At 40.2% G+C, this 24409-nt stretch overlaps 1 protein-coding gene across 1 annotated transcript in view; it reads left to right on the top strand.

The window, feature by feature from the left end:
* ca14 (carbonic anhydrase XIV) overlaps positions 1-24409 on the top strand; it is a 44138-nt gene that overhangs the window by 6051 nt on the left and 13678 nt on the right. The window contains exons 3-11 of the mRNA XM_056475613.1: positions 4742-4921; positions 5171-5316; positions 9463-9558; positions 10464-10530; positions 10663-10820; positions 12028-12154; positions 12704-12727; positions 12900-12984; positions 13325-13378. Coding sequence (XP_056331588.1) covers positions 4742-4921; positions 5171-5316; positions 9463-9558; positions 10464-10530; positions 10663-10820; positions 12028-12154; positions 12704-12727; positions 12900-12984; positions 13325-13378 — 937 coding nt within the window. The remainder of the gene's footprint in view (positions 1-4741; positions 4922-5170; positions 5317-9462; positions 9559-10463; positions 10531-10662; positions 10821-12027; positions 12155-12703; positions 12728-12899; positions 12985-13324; positions 13379-24409) is intronic.

Genomic DNA, 24409 nt, shown 5'->3' with positions numbered 1-24409 from the left:
TTTGAATACACTAAAAAGGGGTTTACATTTATAGATATAAAACTTTTCAATATATATTAATGTAAAACCCAAAACAAGATGTTTTGATTAAGTCTTAAACAATGATTAAAATTATTTTGGATAATGAAAGCATTTTAAAAAAGCACTTTAATCCAAAAAGATTGAACAAAAGGATATTCCTAAAATAAGTGAGCTACACTTTAAGTAGAAGTTTCCCAGAAAGAGCAAGGTACATCAATGTCACTTTTAAAACTTGTGCATAAACGGCTTGACAGGAAAAAAAAAAAATTAATCATATAAATCATTTTAGGATTATTTAATAAAATAATAAAATAAAATATAACTTAATTTGGTAAACAACCTTTAGGGTGACAGAATCAATGATGACAATTATTTTCATACAAGTCTGTAATACTTATTTGAGTTATTATTTAGGTTATTCACTAAAATATATTATTTAAATTGTTCATGGAGCTGAATGCAGTAAATAGTCTGTCTAAAAAAAGGTAGAAAATAAACCTATGCAAACAACCTAGCCTTTATAAACAAATTACTTATCAAAATAAGATTACTGCAGTAAAATATTTGTAGTTTTTAAATAACCATGATGTGTACAAGATAGAGATGGTATGAAAAGTTAATTGTTTGTTTTGAAATTTGTGAATCGGAATTTGTCAAATAATAAACCTGAGACACACGTGGTTGTTGTCATCCGCAGCGTCAATCTGGACAACATTTCTAACTGGCATGCACCACTTTAAGACACACCTATTGACTTTCATGTAACGCTTCATCAGCATCTGGTGTGAACGCCCCATCAGAACTCAAACAGACAGGCCTTGGTATGTGACAGGATTTGGTTCCAGACGTTGAGGCCATTGTTTGTATGTAAGGAAATATGCATCCTAAATTTGTGATAAATCACACATGCACACATATTGAGAGAAAAATAAATGTATACTCCACAAATGACTGACAAAATGTTGCACAAAGTTTAAAGAGTAGATATTTGATCACTGTATTAGTAATCATAGTCCATGCCTCCTCCTACAGTCAGTTTTTCAGTCTTTTAGAAAATTTAAATCAATATATTGTAAGCATCTGCATTCATACATAATCATTTTAATAATATCTTTTGTTTACATTGCACTGAACGCCATGCACAACTCTAACCGCTATGACGTGAGATGTTTTCTACTCAGTGTGTCTGAAAGGCGCGAGCGTGTTGCTCCGCTTGCACACGCATTGGAAATAATTAACTTGTGTACGGAAAAGACATGATATGTGAACGGCTCGCTGCTACAGTTAATCCAGTGTGCGTGCGTATTAGCCTTGGTGTAGCTATAAGCTTGGAACTTTTAACTAGCGCACAGGAGGCATAACTATGTTTAGTTGCAGCAGTTTCGTTCAGTGCAAAAGAAATGCGGCGTTGAGAAGCCTTTAAGCTTATGTATCCAAATGTTTTCGGCTGCTTACGCCACTCACTCGCTTAAAGGGCACATAGGTTACCCCTTTTTTCATATTTAATATAAGTCTTTTGTGTCCCCAGAATGTGTCTGTAAAGTTTCAGCTCAATTTATTTATTATAGCTGTTTGAAGTGTCTATATTATAGCTGGAAAAAAGGTTTTGCTGTTTTTTTGTACTGGCCCTTTAAGGCTAGTCCTCCCCGCCCACCGTTCCCTTGTGCCTGTCAGCAATCGCCGGCCTCGGCTGCCTCAGGAAGCAGATCTCACGTAACGTGTGTGAGAAATACTACAGTCAGAACTTTAACAATCAGTATTTGATGCATTTTTTTTGTGGATTTGCAACAATGAGTCACACACAATGTTATTACAAAGTTCAAGCACACACACAGCAAGGACACAAACACATAGCGCAGACACATACACACACAAACGTAGCGCAGACATATACACACACACATAGCTCAGACACGCAGACACACACACAGAGAGTGAGAGAGAGAGACAGCACGTTAAGCTTTGCACTCGTTTTGCACGCATATGTGACATGATACTGGTAATATTCACTGCTGTATGGATATCTCTTATATCAATGTACAAAATAAACCTGATTTAACGTCCACAAACCGCAATTGAAGCGTCTTCCTTTATAATTGTTCTGACACGCGGCTGTGCTAAGTGAATCTGAAGTGAATCGCTGTAATTCATTAAACACGTAATCTATTTTAAAACATTTTAAACTTGTGAAACTTACTTAATCACATTTGATGATGATTGATGAACCTAGCGAACTGAACACACTTTTCCCGGCTGCTTTGCGCTCATCCTCTCTTGTTGATATGATTATACACGTGACTACCGGACATGTTAATGCGCGCAGGTGTCAATCAATATTGGTGGGCAGGGGGACCGCACTCCTATGTAAAGTTGCGGTCGATCTGAAAACCGCTCCAATTGGTCCACCGTTTTTATGTTGTTAAAATTTAAAAAAAAGGACTGGTTGTGTTTATTTCACCCAATATGACAGTTTGTACACTATACTTACACACATTTCTGTCCAAACAGCTTAAAAAGTAGATTTTTCACCATATGTGCCCTTTAATGTCAGGTGACTCACGCTCTGCACAGCCTTCAACTGCAGCTCGTGCTGTATTGAACAGATGCACGTCACTTCATAACTATAGTGGCCGTTTTTTGACTAACCTTAATTTATTTATGATGTCTTGGTCACAATTTTTGGAGAGCCGGAACAAATTGCCTCGCGGCCCGCCAATTAAATAGGCCTGCTCCATGGTTTCACTACATGTGAAGAGCATCACATCACATTCCTGCGTTTGTCACATATTACTTGACATCACCCAAACAAGGAGCTTGGTCAGACGCATTCGGCCCGAACCAATCGAGGAAAATAAATATATTTATGCTTTTTTAGAGTCAAACACTTAGGACAATGCTTGAACAAAATGTAAGACCTCATAAAAACGGGATTAAGACTTTTTAATACCTTTTAAGGGCCTTAATTTTCTCATAATTGATTTATCAACTTTTAATACTTTTTAAGACCTCACGGACACCCTGCTTAAAACAGTCAAACAATAAAGGTGTGCTGTAAAAAACCTAACGCGATAGTCCACCAGTATATAAAATCCAAAACAGTGATAATAAAACAAGCTTCTGAGAATATTGTGGAAAGGTAAGTACAGACAATAGAAACTCCATCATCCAGAGAAGTTGGGCAGCTGTTAGTAGACATCTTTGTGTTTGCCATGCTGCTCTCTGTATATAGTTTCTTGCTTCCTGTTATATTACTAGTCTTCCTCTACACTGATCTTAAATATATACACACACTAAATTGTTAAGAGGAATATGTTGACTGACAGCATGGTCTCAATTGGGACAATGTCACTCATATAGGGCTCTATTTTGACGATCCATGCGCAAAGTGCAGGGCGCAAATGCATTAAGGGCGTGTCAGAATCCACTTTTGCTATTTTAAGGACGGAAAAATCCACTTTACGCCATGGCGCATGGTCTTACAGGGTTGAACTTATTCTCTTAATGAGTTATAGGTGTGTTTTGAGAATAAACCAATCAGAGTCTCATCTCCCATTCCCTTTAAGAGCCAGTTGCGCCACGCCATAGCGCATTTGCTATTTACATGGTGGACTTTGTAGGTGGAAAAACTAAGCACTTCACCAGCAATAAAACAGGAAAACAGTGCATCTACAGCGCGAGAATGAGAGATGAGCCACCTCATTGTTTACTTTTGCTTTCACTCTTGTGGATAGGAAAACATGTAGTATGCACAGACATCTATTAGCCTACATTATTAATTTCGTTTGTTAAGCGTAAAGGTTTATTCCAAAACTATATCTAAATTCAGTTCTAATTTCCAGCAAAGGAATAAATGAACAATAATAACGAAGTGTGGTCAAAAAACTGAGTTATATCCAAATACACATGCTATTCCCCATATGGTCTAAAACCTGACAGGTGGACAAATCTAAGCTTGATTTTGATAAAACAAATATAAATATGCATATAATAAATAAAACTGCTAATAATAATAACATTATACAAAAGCAAATTGTTGTAAATAAACTGAAAAAGCCCCCGGAGATGAAGAAGTCTTGAAAGTATGGTTTTTATATTTATGTAGGCTAGAAAATCATAGTTTTTGTAATATTTTTATCCTTTAATTATTTTTCATTTGTAAAGATATTTGCGTATTGCTGTACATGTATTAAGCAATGTGTAAGAGAGACGCACAACTAACCCGCTCTGCACTGGACAATAGACCAGCTTCGATCTGATCTATTGAATCGTCTATTTAAGTTCCTCACAATAGCAAAGCTCCAGCAATGTGCCTCAACACGCCTCCTTTTTTAGATTAAAACACCTATGGGCGCACATATGAGCGCAAATGCATTTGCTATTTAAACAGCGTGGCGCAAAACGTCAAAACGACTTTTGCGCCAAGCTGAAACTAGCAAACAACAATTGCATTGCACCTTGCGCCGGGTGTAAGATTGGGCCCATAGTGTCTTTCATGCACACAAATCAGATGAACAACTATTTCATATCTTCAAACTTTAAAATGGGGCCTGCCCATCCGGGGCCTAGTGAGGGCTCCTGAGGGCTAGGTGAGGACTGCCATGCAGGTCCAACACTAATAGGACAATTTTAAATTTGGAATTTTTTTTAATTTACAAATTTTTCACTCATTTTTATTGACCAACTTCCAACATTCAATTCACTGTAACACCTTTTGTGTTAGGTGCTGTGGGACAACCAGAATGGATTGAGTTCTTTCCTGAATGTGGTGGTTTCAATCAGTCACCCATAAATGTGGACACATCACAAACACTACATGACCCAACACTAATTCCTGTGCAGCCCATGGGATACAACCAGCCTGGGAAAAGACCATTTATCCTCTCTAATAATGGCCATACAGGTAAATTAGTTCAAAGTTTCCAGAGACTTGTGGTATTCCTAAACAATTACAATAATTATCTGATCTTTAAACTAGGGTGGTTCAACATGCTTGGTGGTTGTTTAATTTAATTAAATTTTTACATTACTTTTAGAATTACTATTTCATCAATATAATTTTATGTCTTAAAACCATGTGACACTGAAATACTGAAAAAGTGGAATACATGACACTCCTTCTTTATTTGTACCTTTATTATTTCTTACACAGTGCAGATGACATTGCCCCACTGGATGGGTGTTGGTGGATTGCCATCACATTATAGTGCTGTGCAGCTGCACCTGCACTGGGGTAATGGAGTGGGCATAGCAACAGGAAGCGAACACACCATTAATGGACAGAGCACTTCAGCAGAGGTTTGTAAATCTAATAGGCAGACATCACTATAATTAAGCATTTTTCGATTCAGAAATACAGAAATATACAATAGAGTCAAATTTGTTGAGTGTTGGGGGCTACTATTATTCTTAGCACAAAAAATGTGTATTTAAGGTGCAAATTTACAAAAAAGTGACTAGCGACAAATCTAGTGACTTTTTTTGGGTGTTACTGGAGATTTTTATAGATTCTCATGTGTCAATACTGTACTGTTCCTACTCTTCTCAACGAGCTGCCGGTAATGCCGTCAGCCCCTCCCCTGCCTCAGAGCACTCACAGGTAGCCCAGTCCTCATACAGCAGTCTCTCACCGGCATCCCATGAGCAGATCACCCCTCTGCGTACTAACAGATATACTCACAGATATTTTAGCGACAGTTTCAGAACTTAAGAGTTTATTACGTCTGAGAGATTACTGCAAATTCACAACACATCTATACTGATATACTATATTCAAACAGCAATAAATTTAGATTAATTGACATGCATACATAACGCGTAGTGCAAATATAAATACCCCTTTATTAACCAAAGGCTGTTAAACAAACAGAACCGGTTGGACGTGATGACGTCAGTAATATGCAAATTGATGTATGATGTAACCTAGCAACATTTAGTAACTTTTCGGGCAGAGCTTAGCACCGTTTCATTGAAAATAGTTGGCAACAATGGGAAAATTAGATCTTTCATAACATTGCCCAAGCTCTTGTCCTATACAAGCTGGACTACTGCAATGCTCTGTTGGCTGGACTCCCAGCCAAAACCATTAAGCCTCTGCAGCTAATTCAGGATTCAGCAGCAAGACTAAACCAAAAAGAGCTTGCCACACCTTTTTCATCAGTCCACACTGACTCATATCAAATTCAAGGTGCTGTCACTCGCCCACAATTGCTGGCCTCTGCACCTATTTACTCGAGCCCACTACTTCAGGCATATGTACCTAGCAGGACCCTGTGCTAGGCTATAAAATGTTGATTTGTGGTACTATCCTGAAGGGGCACAAAATCCATTCATCTTTACATTCACCTTGAACCCTGTCATGCATAGCTACTATCACTCTGGTGTGATCAGCTTTGACTGGAACACATGTCATCAGCTGCTCGCGCTCCTTGTCATTAATAACACTTAATCAGTGCTTTTCAAATTAAGTTTATTTTAGGTTTCAGACATTCAAATACACATAACTACTAACACAACATAACATTGTAACTTTGTAAAATACATATGGATGTCTATGGAGAAGACAATAATAATTATTTTAATTACAGTTATAAAATTATAACTGGACAATTAGCTTTTTTTTCTCACACTGTTTATTTCACTATAAGCTACATTTACAAAAAGAAGCGGTCTAAATAATGGTCACCATAAATCTACGCATAGGAATCAGCTGGAATATTTAGAACTTATGTGTGAAATGGTTAATATTTCATCCTGTTTAAGATCTGTTTCATCAATACTTGAATCACTTAATGTCCAGAGAGTGTATGCACAAGATGTTTTCTTATCAACACGCCATACTTCTGAAAAACATTTTTCAATTTTTAGTGCACAGGTGCGTGGGTTTGACAACCACCTGTAAGTGACACAGTCTCTCCTATGCACCACGCACTTTAATCAACACTCCATGTTTCTGAAAACATCTTGCAATTTATGGTGTGCTCCGCACAGCTGAGTCGGCTTGACGAACCAGCTGTAGAAAGCACTCTCTTATGGCAGTTGGAGGCTGTAATAAAGATTACAATAATTTTAGCTCAGAAATACACAAATTGGCTGTCCTACATGAGACATGCCATAATCTTACAATGTTTTTAAGATTAACACAACACAAACGCATCCTTTCCAATCATCCTACTGCATGTCTGTTTATCCTGTCCTATCTTATCTCTTACTATCTTTTTTTAGTTATAGTTAGGGCAATTCTGTGTGTAATATTTAGCTCTGCTTTTTTATCATTGTTGGACTTTTTCCCTAGTCCCCCCGGTTTAAAGATCAGTCAGAGGCTTCAAATTAAATTTAATTTAATTTAATGAATCAAATGGATATAGCATACAGGGCCCTGGGTGGCAGAGAACAGCAGCACAGGCAATCTGTGTCAGCTGGGCACACCCATTTTCTCCCCGACCTCCATATTTATCACCTTCTCTCTTCAGCCCCGCCCAGGGGCACTTTTATAAGAAAGCCGAATCATCAATTGTCAGGCAGAACAAATGATCTGCACAGAAAAAGTTACACATAACAGAACACATGAGAGAGTGAGCCTGCACCCTCCTATTCATGCTAGATGGAGAAAGCAGAGCAGCCTAAAAGAAACGATTGTAACATGTTACTGATAACAAGTTCTGGGAATTTAACTTCTTGGTTTTCAGTCACATGAAGCCACAGCTGTTATGGAGCAAGGCTATGTGAGGTTAAGCACACAAACATAAGTTAATTTATTTGATTAAAACAGGATTAAATTATTAATGCATAAAACAATGTTAGAAAACATCATAATTCCTTCATCATCTTCTGGCATCTGAAAATATTCTGCACCAGAAGGAGCCAATGATGATTCTGGTCGACAGGGTAGTGAATTTCCTCAAAGTAAGTTGAAGATTAATTTAAAGAGGACTTCAAAAGAATCGACTATTTAAACCTGAAAAAAAAAAAAAGAATTTTTCAGCAATCATTCAAATGGACAGTTGACAGTTGACAAAAATAATAAGAACCCTTTTTTTGTTTAAGCAGGGTTACAAGATCTAAGTTTAAGGCATTAGATTAATTAATATACACAGGCAGTTTTCTTCATAGAAAATGAAAAACTTTTGACTATTCTAACAGAAACATTTATCACAAACACACATTCATATAGGTTGTAGAGAAGAGTAAAGTAAGAAAAAGAAGAGTTTGAGAGACTGTAATGATATAAAAACCTTGAATTTTGTAAGACCAAACCAAGTGAACCTTAAATAACAATTATTAAACCTTTCTCGGGTTTCTTTAAGGTTACAAATAAATTACACCCAGTTCAGTGGTAATCTGGAGGCATTACATGCGTAACTTGTGTGATGTGAAGAAATTCCTCTATTTGAGCTGGGTTCCCACATGGGTTCGCTGGTGTTCGGCTTTGTCCTCGCAAGGCTTGGAGTGGAGACTGGAGTTTTAGTTTGAGGCCACAAAAGACTGTAGTCATGTTGACTTCTAACTTCGTTGCATACTAACGTTAACTAGACTCTCAATGGAAAGGAAAGAAAGAAAAGTAACAGATTGGAACGTTTGGGCTGTGTTATCACATTTTCGTCAGGGTCCACGTTTGCCACTGGAATTGTCCTGACACATGTATTGACATAAAATGTAAACAATCGTTCAGTACACCAAATTAGATCTGCAGGAACATCAAACATGAACATAAAGAGGGAATAAGGGATTAAATGAAAAGAAGCATAAGTCTTAAGTAGAGTTGTATAGGAGAGTGACCATCATACCTGCCAACATTCGGGCGGTAGGTGCACGCTGAAGAGTGGGGGTGAAGGTGCGCGCGAACTGAGAAGCAGGTATGAAGATGGTTGCATGTTGGTGTGCATGGGGACTGAACCAAAAAGCTGAGGAGCGTGGGAGGGGGAGGATGGCGGTTGGCGGGAATTCCAGGAGTTTTCCGCGAGACATAACAATATGGGAGGGGGGGGGTGGGAGATGGGTCTGAAATACAGGAGACTCCCGGGAAAAATGGAAGTGTTGGCAGGTATGGTGACCATGTCTCTGTCCATTCCAAGCAGCACATTCCTTTCTGTGTCGTAAATACCTTTGGAATCAGAATACACACTGACAATTGCTCTTTGTGGGTGGGAGAGGTTGACGGTGCATTATTTGTTTAAAAAAGAAAAATATTTATGGGCTTGATCAGCAACATTTGATACAACAGTAATCCTGCACAATTGAGTGAAAACTGGCATTCAACTCTTCCTCCATATTGTTAGCAAGCCTATCTTCCAAGGATCCAATCAGTTCCCAAAGGACAATCTAACTCTCGTTGCATGCTAACTTTAGAAAGCAAGATGTCTATTGCATGATATGCAGCATGTCTTGTGCGAACTGCCTAATTATATTATACCCTAAACACACACACCCTCTCTTTTTTGTCAGCTTCATATTGTCCATTACAATACAGAGGTTTATGCAAATATGTCAGAAGCTATGATGCAGAAGAATGGCCTGGCTGTGTTAGGAATCCTAATCGAGGTGAGTGTATCTTTTCTCTAACCATATTAATATTCGAAATGTGTAGACATTAAGTATGGCCCAATCCCAATTCTATTTTTGTACCCCTACCATGTTCTCCCCATGGGTGAAAAAAGGGTATATTTTGAATCCCTTCCCCATCACACTCAGTTTTAAAGGGGAAGGACTTCAAAATTTACCCCCAAGAAATGCTTCATATGAGATCAGACGATCATGACTGCTGTAGTTATTCCAGTTGTTTTATTTTTTGGTATTTATCTTCAAGAAATCCCTGAAGTCTTATATTATCTTATATTATGTTATCATAACAATATAATATGGGAATAAGATTGTTACATTTACACAGTGGCCATATCCATCTACGTAAACACACCAAAAACAGCATTAACATTACAGCAGACACTGTAAAAAGCCCATTCCCAGCCACTAGACTTTTCTGACAGGGTATTCGAGTGTCATCAAGTGACAGAATGTTGTGGGACTGCAGTACAAGAGTTATTATTATGGGTGATAGATAGTGAAATTTAGCCTGCCGGTAAAACACAAACGCAGAAATGAATATATTAAAACGTTCTTGTTTGTTGTAAAAATGACAAAAAATACTCATTTGTGGATCTTCTTACTTCCGAGTGCAGCTATCCTGCCGTTGTGGCTGGTGTATTCTGGGAAATTTTCTTACCCCTTGGTTTCCGAGTGAAAAATCTCAGTTCAAAGGGCTATCTACCCCTTCCCCTCAGCCCAACGCCTTTAAGAGAATTGGGACACCCCTACCCCTTCGCGGGAATGCGCAAAACGAGGGTAAGGGGAAGGGCTAAGGGGTAGAATTGGGACTGGGCCTATATGTGTATGTTATCAATTAACATTGCAACTGAATCTACATCTCATTATGTTGTTTATTTTGTCAGACAGGTGAAGAGGTTAATCAGGCATATGGTAGTATTTTTAACTATCTGGGACGCATCAGATATGCAGGCACGTCTTTGTGTATATCTTCATGTGATTTATTGTGCTTTTTGTTGAAAAGCTGAAAAAAATGCTGAAAAATATAGAAAACATAAGACACTTTTGCAAATTTTGATAGCCTACTTGTCTAACTTATTACAGGACAGAAGGTGGCTATCCCATCATTTGATTTACAGTCTCTTTTACCTGACAATCTCAGCCAATATTTTCGCTACAATGGCTCACTCACCACCCCACCCTGCCACGAGAGTGTCCTCTGGACCATCTTCAATGAAAGGGTTAAAATCTCTCACTTGCAGGTACAGAAATCCATATGTTATCCTAATTACTTAAAGGTGCAATAGGGGATTGTCTTCTAAATAATTTATTGTTGTGCCAGTTGAAAGTTTCTTCACATTGCGATAGTAATGATTAATGTAAATTATCTAAATGCATAATATGTATTTTTACATTCTGGGTAAGACAGAAATAAAAAAAATGTTTGCCCAATTAAACACTTCAGGCTGACAATTACGATAGGTAACCCAAACTGTTGTTTTTACAAATGTAATTTTGTATATCTGCACAGATCATGCAGATAGATCATGTGGAGCGTGGTGACCTGCTGATATTGACAGACAGAGTGAAATGGCAGAACTTCTTTGAATAACTCTTTTACATGCTGTTTTGTATGCTTTGGTCTGACAGGTATGCATGTTTTAAAAAGTAATTTAATCAAAATATAGTCAGTTAAATATACCTAAGCATTCATCTAGTTGGTCAAGCATAAAACGACATGAATGCTGTTTAAACAATCGCTGTGAGTAGCAGCGGTGCCAGTCGTTGTCTTGGTAACATAAGTGCAATGTAAAATGCAATATGGATGACAGGATATTTCTCTTTTTAGCACTCTGTTTTTCCTTTTATTCCTCTACCTTGTTCTCCTGACAACAACTATGGGAACACTGGACAAAGTGCTTGTCTTCGTACAGATGTCAGCAGACAACTACACTGTCACCATGGAAATCCTTGCATGCAAGAAATACTGCACATTAGGACATGTTTGACTTGCTATACAACTGAAACCATGCTAGATATTATACAGTTTTTCAAAAAGTTTGGAATTGCGGTATTATCAAGTACTATAAAGTCTTCTTTAAAGTACTATAAAGTCCTCTAATTTGTTCGGTAAAAGTGTTTCCATCGTAGTTTATGCTCATCTTTTCTTATCAAATAAAAATTTATCCAACTCAGAAATGCGCACGTTTTTATGCGCATTTTTCAAAATTTTTGCGCATCTTGTCGTTTCCATCAACCGTTTTATACACGCATATCCAAAATGCGCATAAAAATAGGTGGATGGAAACGTAGCTAATGACATTATGCTAAATAAGCATTTTCACAGTTCGCCTACTGCACCTTTAAATGGGGAATTTCTGAAATCTTAAAAAACTTTTTTCCAAACAGTTCAACAGTTAAATAACAAAAATAACATATTTCAAATTTCTTTTCTTGTTCTTAAATTAGTTGTTAAAATTAGAGACAGTATTGTATTCCAGTAAGGCAGAAGAGGAAGAACCCACCATTCTCCAGGATAACTACCGTGCCACACAACCACTTAACCACAGAACTGTCCTGTCCTCTTTCATTCCTGGTAGGAAAGAGAGAGAAATAATGAAAAAGGGAGGGGAAGAGAGAATATGGTTGTGGGTGAGGGTTTATGTAACCATGCAGTTTGTTTACATGTTGGGAGAGCAGTATGAAACAGATGTAATGGCACTTGAGGAAGGAATTTAGGATTGTTTCAAATGTTTCTAGTATAAAAATAATTGTGTCAGATGCTCAATGATTTTTCTTCTAAGATCTTGAAAGCACATATTTAAAGGGTTAAAATTTTAAGGGTTTAAAATGAATTAATGACTTTTGTCATAAGGATTGCTTCTGATATCTTTTGTTTTGAAACCTGACGAGCCATGCATATAGCGTAGATCTACATACAGATTCTTGCAAAAAATATTGTATTCCAAAAAACAAAAAAGATATGATGTTGGAAGAACATAAGGATTAGCAAATGATGACATAATTGTAATTTTTAGTTAAACTGCTTTTTTTAATCATTGAAGAGGTATGAATCAACAAAATAATTAACATTTTCTTGTACTGCTATAACTTTTTTTTTGTTTCACATTGTTCCCTTTCCCAGTCTCAGTTCAAGTTTATACTGTCGGTGAGAAACATTTAATACTAATTAGTATATTTATAATTTTAATGTTTAAACATTCAATATTTTTAAATATTTTTTTCTTTGTTATGTTTTCAGTCAGCACTATATCTTTATGCTATTTTGTGCTCATTTATTACTGTGATCTCAAGAAATTAACACCTTGTCTCTGTCTCAGGTGAAATTGCAGCAATTGTGATTGGATCTCTGTTTGGATGTATAGGTTTGGCTGTTATTATCTGGTTCATTGTGAAAACTATTCGGTAAGACTTTTTAAAATATTCTGCAAAATTGTTTTTTTGTGTGTGTGTGTTTTTTAGAGATTAATACTATTTAAAGATAATATGGTCACCTGCCAACACTCCTATTTTTCCAGGGACTCTCTCGTATTTTTACAGCATCTCCCACCACCCTCCTGTTTTGTTATTTCATGGGAAACTCCTGTATTTTGTATTTGCAGTGTAGAATATTTATTTAAAAAAACAAACATCAAAAATTCAAAAATGTATTTAGACTAGTTTATCTTGCGTTTCTGTTTTTGTCTTTAATGTACCTTTTCTTTTGCCTGTGATTTCTTGTGTTTGTTTCTCTCATCACGACAAGCTTAACATCCAGTTGGGATGTCCTGCAAAGTATCCAACCTGCTCCTCAGCCCAGGTCAGTCCTTGAACATTCAAAGCCATCAGTCTTGAGTATGGCTATGTGAGACGCACATTAATTAATACTAATATGAAGACCATGGCTATTAAGTGACATCTATAAACAGTATATTGAAATTAGACTAGCATTTAAACATGAATACAAAATCTCACTACACAAACAGCTTTTCAAGAGTTCACACTTAGCTGATGATTCATCAATAGCTTGTTTGGCATGCTGTCCCGGGAGAGAGCCCCGAGCTCAAGGGATCCTCGAGCCCGGGGCTTCCTCCCGTTTGCAGAGCGAGAGGGGAGCCTGAGCTCGGTGGATCTCAGAACTCCCCGTCTGCAGTAGCTAAGGGAACCCGTGAGGAAAAAGCAAGGGGGCTAGACAAATGTTTCATTGTTATGCATGATGTATATTTTTTGGATGGTGGGAGGAAACCGGAGAACCCGGGGAAAACCCACACGGACACGGGGAGAACATACAAACTCCTCACAGAAACACCTACTGACCTGGCAGGACCAGGGTTGGCAGTGTTCTTGCTGTGGGGCTAACAGTGCTAACCACTGGGCCTCCGTGCCGCCCGATATAAGGTGAAGGAGGAGAATGGAGGAAGGGGGGTTTCTTCCAAACGAAGATAAAGTGGACTGAAAACTGTGATTATTTATAGTAGCTTATGGCTCATATGATTGGATGATACTGATTAGCTTAATACGAGACCGGCTGTGATAAATCATAAACACGTGATCCTCCCGAAATTAGTTTATTAATAAACTTCACTTCAAGAGTTCACACTTAGCTGATGATTCATCAATAGCTTGTTTGGCATGCTGTCCCGGGAGAGAGCCCCGAGCTCAAGGGATCCTCGAGCCCGGGGCTTCCTCCCGTTTGCAGAGCGAGAGGGGAGCCTGAGCTCGGTGGATCTCAGAACTCCCCAAATTGCAGTAATTGATCGCTCGGGACAGCAGCCGCGTATTTGTAAGAAAAAACCCCCCAAAAAGCAAGAAAATGGAGCTATATCCGGCTGCTGGATATAACGTGAAAAGAGAGGTTCTTGCAGGGAGTCTTGCAAAGGGAGGGCTATGTAGGGTAAGGAGACTGGAGCTATATAACGGAGCTGGACATAACATGGCAAGATGAGGGAGCAGGGAGGCTCCTGTAGGAAGCCTGGCGGGAAGGGCTGGAATGGGCTTTAGTTGGGACTGGGTGTTATGGGGGGGCTGAGGGGCTGGGCCTCCAGCTGTGTTGGAGTAGGGAAGGGTGTGGAAAAGGCATAGGACGTGTTGGGAGGGTAAGGAATATAAGGAAATTGTGAACTAAGGGGGTGGTTGGGGGAATTAAGGAGTTTATGAAGAGACTAGAGGTGGCTTGGGAAGGCTGTGGAGGGGAGGCAGGGATATGAGGGAGGGGGTGCGAGGGGATTTGCGGGGGGTGTTGGGGAACTCCTGCGGGAGTTAGAGCTCTGGGAGACCCCTGCGGGGGTCGGAGCTTCTTTGTAGAGGTTGGGGGAGTTAGAAGCGGACAAGGGGACACATCTGGACATGTGCAAGTACGAATGTACTTAATGTCCAAATGAGTACCCAGGCATGGACACATATGCTCACACACGTACACACACACATACGCACACACGCTAACGCATACACACGTCTACGTGCGCACGCGCGCGTACACGCACAGAAAGCAAACGTGCATGCGCGCATGCACACGCCCATGCGTGCACGCGGCCATTAGCAAACATGAATTTACACAAATGCGTATAACTAACTATATATCTATGGATAGCTCCTGCGGGAGTTTGGCTGTTGTGACAAAGAGCCTTGGGAGGGTTATGAAGTGGACAGTAAACAGCTGGGGGGGGGGTGGTGGCTGGGTGGGACTCTTGCGAGAGTCGCGGCTCTAATTTGACTCCTGCGGGAGTCGGAGCCGGGGAGGCAGACATGGGGAGAGGAAATTATGCTCTTGTTAAAGGAGTTATAGAAGGAGAGGGGGGTGGGGGGCATGGGGGGGGGATTCGGATTGCCTAGAACCTTAGGGAGGGAGTGTGGGGGTTGGAAGTATGGTGAGGGCTTGTTGAGCTTCCCTGAAGTGGTATTTACCAAGGCGAATGTAGGATTTGAAAGCTTCAGAGGACCAGCGACCGAGTGTCTGGATCTGATGCTGGGAAAGCCCGTTGAAGGCTGCTGTGGTGGCGGCACCAATCCTAAATGTGTGGCTGGAAAATGGCTCGGGGGAAAAACCTGAGAGGCGGAGAACTTCTTTAAGGTGTTTTTGGAACCAAAAGCGAGTTACTGGACGGTTAGCGTCATCAGTAAAGAGTGGGGCTAGTGGGTTAGTTTCTTGAGATTTTCTTAGATCTAGGAATGCTAGGAGGGTTTGGAAGGGGTGGGTGGGGGAAGGTATGTTGAAAATGTAAATAAGGTGTCCTTTATGGAATTGATCTGTTTTGCTTTGTTTGACAAGGAAAGAAATGGTTTCCTTATCTTGCAAAGTTAGATCTGAAATAGTGGGGTGGAGTGAAGGGTTGAATTTGGATGTTACAGTTAATTCGGAGCATCTGAGAAAGCCGAAGAAGGCTAGGGTGAACATGGCATCTAAGGTGCGAGCTGTGTGGGAGGAGATGTAACCTTTACGTAGAGTATAAATGCATGAGGAGAGGATTTTGAGTGTGATGGGTTGTCTAGAATCGGGGGTGGTGGGGTGGGTTTTTTGAATACCTTTAATGAGGAGGGAGGTTTGCGAATTGGTGATGGTATCTGAGGGGGACCCGTGGATTAATTTGTGAAAAAATTGGATCCCACTGAGATAGCTTTTGATTGAACTTGCTTGGATGTGTTTTGCAGAGTGAAGGTGTGATATGAAGGAGGTGATGGAGAGGAGGGAAAAATCGGGGAAATGTAGGTGATGGAGGGTGTGGAAATGTTTGAAGGTGTTCCATGCTGTGAGGTATGAATGGAGGGTTCTGGGGGCTACAGCTTGTAATATGAGAGATAGGGAGGTCTGGTGGAGATTGTAGAGGGGATGGTTTATGGCAATATCATTTCTGAATAAGGAGGGACAGGCGTTGGGTGGGGGTCCGCCTCTGGGGCCAATCGCCAGAATTTCTGGAAAGAAAAACGAGAAAGAGAGTCAGCAATTTGGTTTTTGCAACCAGGTACATGTTCAGAAGTTATGATAAATTGTTTTTGAGCAGAAATCCAGGTGAGGCGTCTTAGAAACGGCATGATTGAAGGGGAGTGAGAACGCCCTTTATTAATGCAGTGTACCGTAGCTTGGTTATCACAATGAACGAGAATGCTAGAAGTGGACCATTCATCTCCCCACAGAATGGCTGCTGCAACTATTGGGTAGAGTTCGAAGAGGGCTGAAGAGCTTTGTTTTTTTGGAATGGAAGTCAATTGGGGTGGCCATGCGGCAGCAAACCAATGCCCATTATAGAAACCTCCAAAACCAACTGACGGGGCAGCATCTGTGAATAAATTAATGTCTATGGGGGATGCTACAAAGTCGCTGTAGAAAAAGGAACAGCCGTTCCATTGCTTAAGGAAGGTGATCCATAAGCTTAGCTCTTCGCGACTGGGTTTAGAGAGAATGATTGTTTCTTCTAAACCATGGACTGTAGTGGAGAGTTGGAGGAGGTGAGTAATGAATGGGCGGCCTTGAGGAATTATGCGCATGGCAAAATTAAGATGGCCAAGAATGGATAGGAGTTCATGTTTAGTGCATGTCTGTTTTTCTAGGAATATCTGGGATAGGGAAATTATTCGATCGATTTTCTCTTTAGGGAGAGATGCTTGAAATTTTTCCGAGTCTAGTTTAATGCCCAGAAATTCGATTGTGGTACTGGGTCCTGAGGTTTTTTCCTCTGCGAGAGGAATTCCTAGTTTAGCGAAAACCTGTTGGGTGATCGCTAGGTCCTTAGCTGGAGGTGAAGAAGGGGGGGAAATTATGAGAAAATCATCTAGAAGATGAATGAGGTGGGGGATTTTGTAATTATTAGACAAAATCCAGCATAGTGCTTCTGACATCATGTCGAATATTTTTGGACTACTTTTGCATCCGAAAGTTAGTCGGACTGCAAAATAGAATTGGGAACGCCAATGAATGCCAAAAAGATGCCAAAAGTCTGGATGGATTGGCAATATTTTAAAGGCAGATGAAATGTCTACTTTAGCTAGCCAGGCGTTGCGACCGGCTATTTGATGAGGGTGATAGCTTGCTCAATGTCGTGGTAGTTGTGCTGTTAATGCTGGGAAAAAACTGAATTGTGGGGGGCCGAAAGATCAATTATTAGGCGTTTTTTGTCAGAAAATTTTCGAGTTGCGACTCCTATGGGGCTAATGCGTGAGACATTGAATGGAGGAGCCATGAATGGTCCGATCATGAAGTTATTGTCGATTTCTTTTTTAATAAGATAATCAACAGTATCTGGTTCAGTGGTAGCAGACTGCAAATTGAGACAAAAGAGATTGTGAGAAGGAAGAGCTGAGATGCCTGGGTGGAATCCGTGGGTTAGACCTGAAATTAGAAAATCAGAGAAGTTAGTATCAGGGTGAGAACTTAGTTCTAGAGCAAGATTAGGAATATTCACAGGAGTCGACAGGTAATTTTTAGATTTTTTATTTTTTGCCCTGAGGACTTGGCAGATGATTTTGGCGTGAGCGCCACCACAATATGAGCATAAATGGAGGTATCTGCAAGGCATTCTGTTACATTTGCTGATGTTAAAATTCATGCAGATGTCACGGTTATGGAGGGAGGGTTTGAGGCAGGGAGACAGCAGTGAAGGGATGTTGTGGCTGGGTGGTTGAGGAACATAGCTGGTGGATTTGATGGATGATTTAGTAGGATCAGAGGAGGGAGTGATTAGAGGACAGGAGGTAGTGGGGTGCAGACTGGAGCGGCAGACAGCGCAGGTTAGATTGCGGCATCCTAAAAATACCCGATTGTGGAGCTCAGTGTCCAAAGCCCCCCAGTAAGGACACTGGTTCCACTGGGTCACTCGTAATGCGCATTTGGCGGAGAATAATTTGTGGTAGGTGTAGAAGTGTGTGCCCCCATAGGAGAGCGCGAGCTCGGCGATGATTGCCATATAATCATTTAATTCACGTCTCCTATGGGGGAACGCGGAACAAATTATGTCTGTAAATCTTGAAAAGGCAATGGAAAATTCTGTTAGTATTAATATACGGGATTGATTGCTGGCTGATGGTTTGGGGAGACAGAAAATTCGCCGCAATCAACCTGCCGTTCTGCCGCAGGAGGTGCAATGGGTGAGAGGAGTGAAATGAGATCTATGTCAGCACCTGAAAGGATTTGGTTGCGAGCAGAGTTGGAGATGGGTGGAGGTTCCAAGGCTAGAGCATTATTTGGTGGAGGGAGGGGCGTGGCAGAAGACAGGGTGAAAGGGGGGCGTGTAGAGGAAACTGGAGTAGGGAAGGTGAAAATATGGGCAGGGTCAGTGCTCGAATAAGCAGTGGGAAGAGAGGAAGAAAAAGGAGGAATAGTAGTTGGAGGAATTTGATAGGAGAAATTCAGGTGGGATGGGATGGGAGCGGAGGTAGGTGGTTGGAGAGAAAAAGATAAAGTTTGATTTTGAGAAGTTGCAGGAGGAGCTGAGGAAAGACAATGGAGTTGAGCATTGGAGGTAGAAGGGAAATGAGGACTGATAAGAGAGCTGGAGGGGGCGGGAGGCCAGGAAAAGGGGGTGGAGATAGGGATTTCTTGAATGGAGTCCTGGAGCGGAAGAGTGCGTGACGTCATTGGAAGCGGCCGGGTTTCCTGGTGTTGCGATCTTGCGGGGGAGTGACTTGCTGTGTGTTTTTGTTTGAATTTTCTCTTCCCTTGAAGCGGGCGGGAGGCTTGTGGATATGGAGTAAATCGTGAACTGTTTCTTTGTGTAGTTGGTCTGGCAGGAGGGCTTGAGGAAGGATGGGAGTCCGATGTTGCGTCGTGATAAAGCTTGAGGAGTTCCGGTTTATTGAGCGATCTGGGTGCGTGAATTCCGAGTTCGGCGAGCAGTTTCCTGATTTCCATGACTGTGATTCTCTTTGGTGGATGAACGGAGGAGGTGGCGGAAGCATAAGATGAGGTAGGTGAAGTATTTTGGTTTCTTGAAGTGGATGGAGCTGGGGATCTGCGGCGGAGAAGTCGACTGGATGTAGAGCGGGTAATGCGCCGGCCTCTCATGGCAGCCTCGGGCTCGGTTTGAGAGCCTGGCGGTGCTGTGGGAAGTTGCGTTGCGGGAGGAGATTCAATGATATCGGGGTTATCTTGCAGGATGTTGGTTTGTTGATAGTTCTCCTGAGTGTTGATATTGTCGTTGTTCATGATGTTGTGGTTGAAGACAGTGCTGGATAGTTGATGAAGGTGAGCAGATGATTATGCTGATGGAGATGATGATGATGATGATGGTGGTCGTTGTTGTTGATGATGTTGTTGTTGCTGAAATGCTGAGTATGGAGTTGCTAGCTTGCTTGCTTGCTTGCTTGAAAAAAGGAGTTGCTGGGGCGCAGTTGTAAGCGGAGCGGTCTTCCAAACGAAGATAAAGTGGACTGAAAACTGTGGTTATTTATAGTAGCTTATGGCTCATATGATTGGATGATACTGATTAGCTTAATACGAGACCGGCTGTGATAAATCATAAACACGTGATCCTCCCGAAATTAGTTTATTAATAAACTTCACTTAATTGATTTGTTTTATTAGTAAACATGTAGGTAAGCATTTTCTATTCAAGAAAAAATATTGTAAGTAGTACGTAATGTTATGTAAAAATACTGTCATAATTCTCGAGTTCACACTTAGCTGATGATTGATAATAAAGCGTGTTTGACATGCTGTACTGGGAGAGAGCTCAGAAGATCCTTAAGGCCGTTTCATTGGGAGAGAGGGAAGCCTGAGCTCAGGTAGATCTCGAGAGCTCCCCCGAATTCCTTCACTCAGCCTATTCCTTGATTATTAGAGATTGCCATGGCAAAATGAACCGCCAACCACACCAGCATATGGTTATGCTGTGAATGCCCAGAACTAAAACACTCGTATACTGTGCCAGTTTGGTTTATTTAATTCACTTATACTGCATGTCTTTGGACTGTGGAAGGAAACTGGAGTACCTGGGGGAAACCCACACGAGCATGGGGAAAACATGTAAACTCCACACAGAAAACCTGGCCCAGCCAGGACTCGAACCAGCGAGGTTCTTGCTGTGAGGCAACAGTGCCAGAAAAAAAGAGAGGCTCCTGCAGGAGCAAAGTTAAAAACAGGTGCAAAGTGTAGGTGGCTCAAGCTAGTGGGGTCACTGCTGCTAGAGTGGTGCAATGGTAGGCGGTATTGAAAGGCAATGTGTGCTACTGCAGAAGCGTTTACCTGCTGTGGCAGTGTGGGGGAGTGTGTTAGTAGTGGCATGTACAAATGGAATTGTATATGAGTTCAGCTGGAGTGTCATTGCTGCAGTAGTGATGCAATGGGGGATTGTAGCTCAGCAGAGTGTCTCTGCTGCTGGAGAGGTGCAATGGTAGTCAGTACTGGAAGGCAATGAGCGCAACTGCAGAAACATTTAACTGCTGAGGCAGTTCAGGGGAGTGTATCAGTAGCAGAGATGTATAGTAACGAAGTAGAACTACTTCACTACTGTACTTAAGTACTAAAGGGCTGTATCTGTACTCTACTGGAGTATTGTTTTTTCTCTTCCACTTTTACTTCAGTACATATTTTCAATGAGTTTAATACTTTTACTCTGATAGATTTTTTATGTGCTGCATCGTTTCTCGTTACTAGGGGTGTCAAAACTATTGATATCAATTCAGTAATAGATCATAACCGGTTATTAAATGCTGACGTCATTTATCTCCATTGCGCGGTCACAGTAGAATACTATGGCAAAGGAGGTGAGGGCGAGTAAATAACGCTCTTACTACAATGAAGGCGGTACAGCATACAAGCCGCTAATTCACTACTATTGTAGGACTCAAATAGTCCATTGCATGCTCAAAAATTGACGGAGATCTGAGTTGAAAATTAAGAAGTTTTATTTTGAATGCAAGAAGTTAGAGAGTACAAGTTCTGCGCAGGAGAGATGTAACCTTAGTTCAGCTCTCATTTTTTAGGCTCTCCTTCATGCTTTTATACTGTCTTTCGCACATTATCTAATCCAAAGCCTTGACAGTTTGACCATTCAGCAACCAGACGTTCCTCTTTCCGGCATCTGTGTATCTTCTCTTGACAGTTGACCTTGCAGATGTTTCAGAGCACGAACACACAGCTCATACATTCTGTCATCCTCAAAACTATCTGCACTTTTATACACCCATACCCAATAACAGAATGTACTGTTCTCAGCAACCTTCAGCAATAATATACTGTAGCAGTTAATTCCTCAAAAAAGAAACCCTTTATGTCTGTATTTATTAGCAAATGTTAACAAAGCCTAACAATAAAAAATGCTATCCTTCACTATGGAGAAAACTGTAAAACTCCATCTTTATCTCTCTCTCTCTCTCACTTTGGCCAATTGACCCGCTGGCGTATTTGTGAGGAAACTTTTCCTTTCCTCTTGGCTGTTAAAGCGATACTTGTTGATCCAGACATGAGATGTTTTCTCCACTGTGTCTATTATGGATTACCTGTGATAGCTGCGTATTATGCGCATACAGACTGTTACCGCGGCTGTTCTTCCCACCATCGGTGAACAGCGCTTTCATTTCTAAAGCCAATCGCAGCCCTTTCTGTTGAGCAGGTGAAGACAATAACCAATCATAGGGGTGTAAGACATCGCCTGTCAGCGCTCAAAAAGCAAACGGGATAATATTTACATTAGTTTATTTGCTGTAAATGCTCATGCTGTCTTCTGTGCATGTATTGGAGTTTTGTTTGATACATTCAGAAAGACTGACTACGTTTACATGGACACCAATAATTTGATTTTAATGCAATTAAGACAATACTCTGATTAAGAGTTAACCATGTAAACAGCGATTTTTTATTAATTTAATCAGATTAAGGTCATAATCGAACTAAAGAAAAAATTTAATTAAGACGTGTGGAGTATGCCGATTTAAGTCACATTATTGAAGTGTAGTACAGACATGTAAACACATTAAGTGTAATATTACCGTCATGTAGGACTTTTTGCTGCGTTTTGGGACAGGATTGTCCACACACACACACACACACACACACGCACACACACACGATACTCTTTGCACCTACCGAGTCAGTGCAGACCACAGACACCTGCATCGTGAGTTTTTTTTTTTTCTTCCATTCAGCATGCGATATGAACTTCCATTTAAACGTAACTCTTCCAGCAGTTCATAGTTGCATCCAATATCTTGTTTGTCATGGGGGGCATGCCCGAATGAAAGTGAAAGTGAAAGTGCCAAACCGCAGTTAAAATCGACAAATTAATAATGAAACACCCGAAATTACATGAACCTTCAGAGGGAATGCAGATTGTGTGGTGACGCAATGATGTTAATCTAAGTATGTGCTATAACATGTAAAACGGGATCATGAAAGAAACATTCAAAAAGGAACTCATGTAAACGCCTTAATCTTATTATTGTCTTAATTAGATTAAGGCAAATAATTTGATCACTGATGTCCATGTAAACGTAATCAGTGTTTTCTTTGAGCAGGTCAAATTAACGGTACAGTTCATATATCTTACTGCTGTATTTAAGAACAAAACTGTATTACAATTAATATATAAATATTAATATATATAGATTTTAATAAAAAAAAAATTATTGTGTTGTGAAGAAATAATTATGTATGGGAAGCATCGTCAATGCACCGAGATATCGAATTGAACCGAATCGATGGCATGATAATTGTAACAGAACCAAACCCTGAGACCAGTGTAGAATCACACCCCTACTCGTTACAATTATAGACCTTTTTCCTGGCTGCTGCATGGAGGGTGCCATAGCGACCAGCGTCTTCCAGTAGAATGTATAGAACTTCCGTTATCGTAAGCCATGATACTTTTCATGTTTTTTTTTTTGTTCTGCTTAATCACGTGCCCCAAAAAAAGATATTTAAAATAAACAAAACAATATGATGTCTTTTGACTGCTTTCTTTAATAATTACATTACACAATACTTTTATTTTTATTTTCAGTAATTGAGTAGTAAATTTTGAAATAAACTACTTGCAATACTTAAGTACAAAAAATGTTGAATACTTTAGTACTTCCATGTAAGTATGGTGCTTAAAAAGCACTTAAACTTCTACTCAAGTCACATTTTGATAGATGTAGGGGATCAACCTACGTTGTAAGATCAATTAGAGTTTATTAGCTCATTTCAATGAACCAGATCTTGAAGACTCGAATCATTGATTTGACTCCATCATTGATTATCTACCATTTGTCCCACAAATAGAACACATCATATCTTACCAATCTTGTTTATATTATTTCAGTGGCCAACGATAATAACATAACACAGTATTGGGTAACCTTTTAGCAAGGTAACAAGATCTACAGCTTGAGGCAATGACTAAGAAGCACATAAACAAGAACACAGTTCTTACAAAATGAGAGCAAAGATTTATTGAGCTACACTACGATACATGAAACTAACTACGTAATAAGCAGACAACAAACAAATGCACACACACATTCACACATACACACAGAGGAAGTTCAGAGGATGCAAAATGTTGCAGGGTATTTTAAAGTGACCTAGTTTGGTCTATCCCCATGGCACTTTCTTCCAATCAGCAGTTGCCATGAAGGGCAATCATTAACAGACTGCATGTAGATTTCACGTGGCTTTCGTTCAATACCAGACATTATACATTTCAGACCAGTGGCGCCCCCAGAAAATTTTCTTAGGGGTGGCCAGAAGAGGCTGCACCAAATCTTGGGGTGGCACACAAAAAAATAATGAATTCAGTGTAATGTTATATTTTTGTTTTTGGTAAATGAAATAATATGGTTTTAATTCATTTAATTAATTACTTTTGAAATATTGCAGGGCAACGCGGGGGTGCAGTAGGTAGTGCTGTCGCCTCACAGCAAGAAGGTTGCTGGTTCGAGC

Source organism: Danio aesculapii, chromosome 16 (assembly GCF_903798145.1).
Source record: "Danio aesculapii chromosome 16, fDanAes4.1, whole genome shotgun sequence".
Classification (NCBI taxonomy): Eukaryota; Metazoa; Chordata; class Actinopteri; order Cypriniformes; family Danionidae; genus Danio; species Danio aesculapii.
The sequence above is the reverse complement of the archived record's forward strand: the minus strand, read 5'-3'. Positions and strand labels throughout refer to the sequence as shown.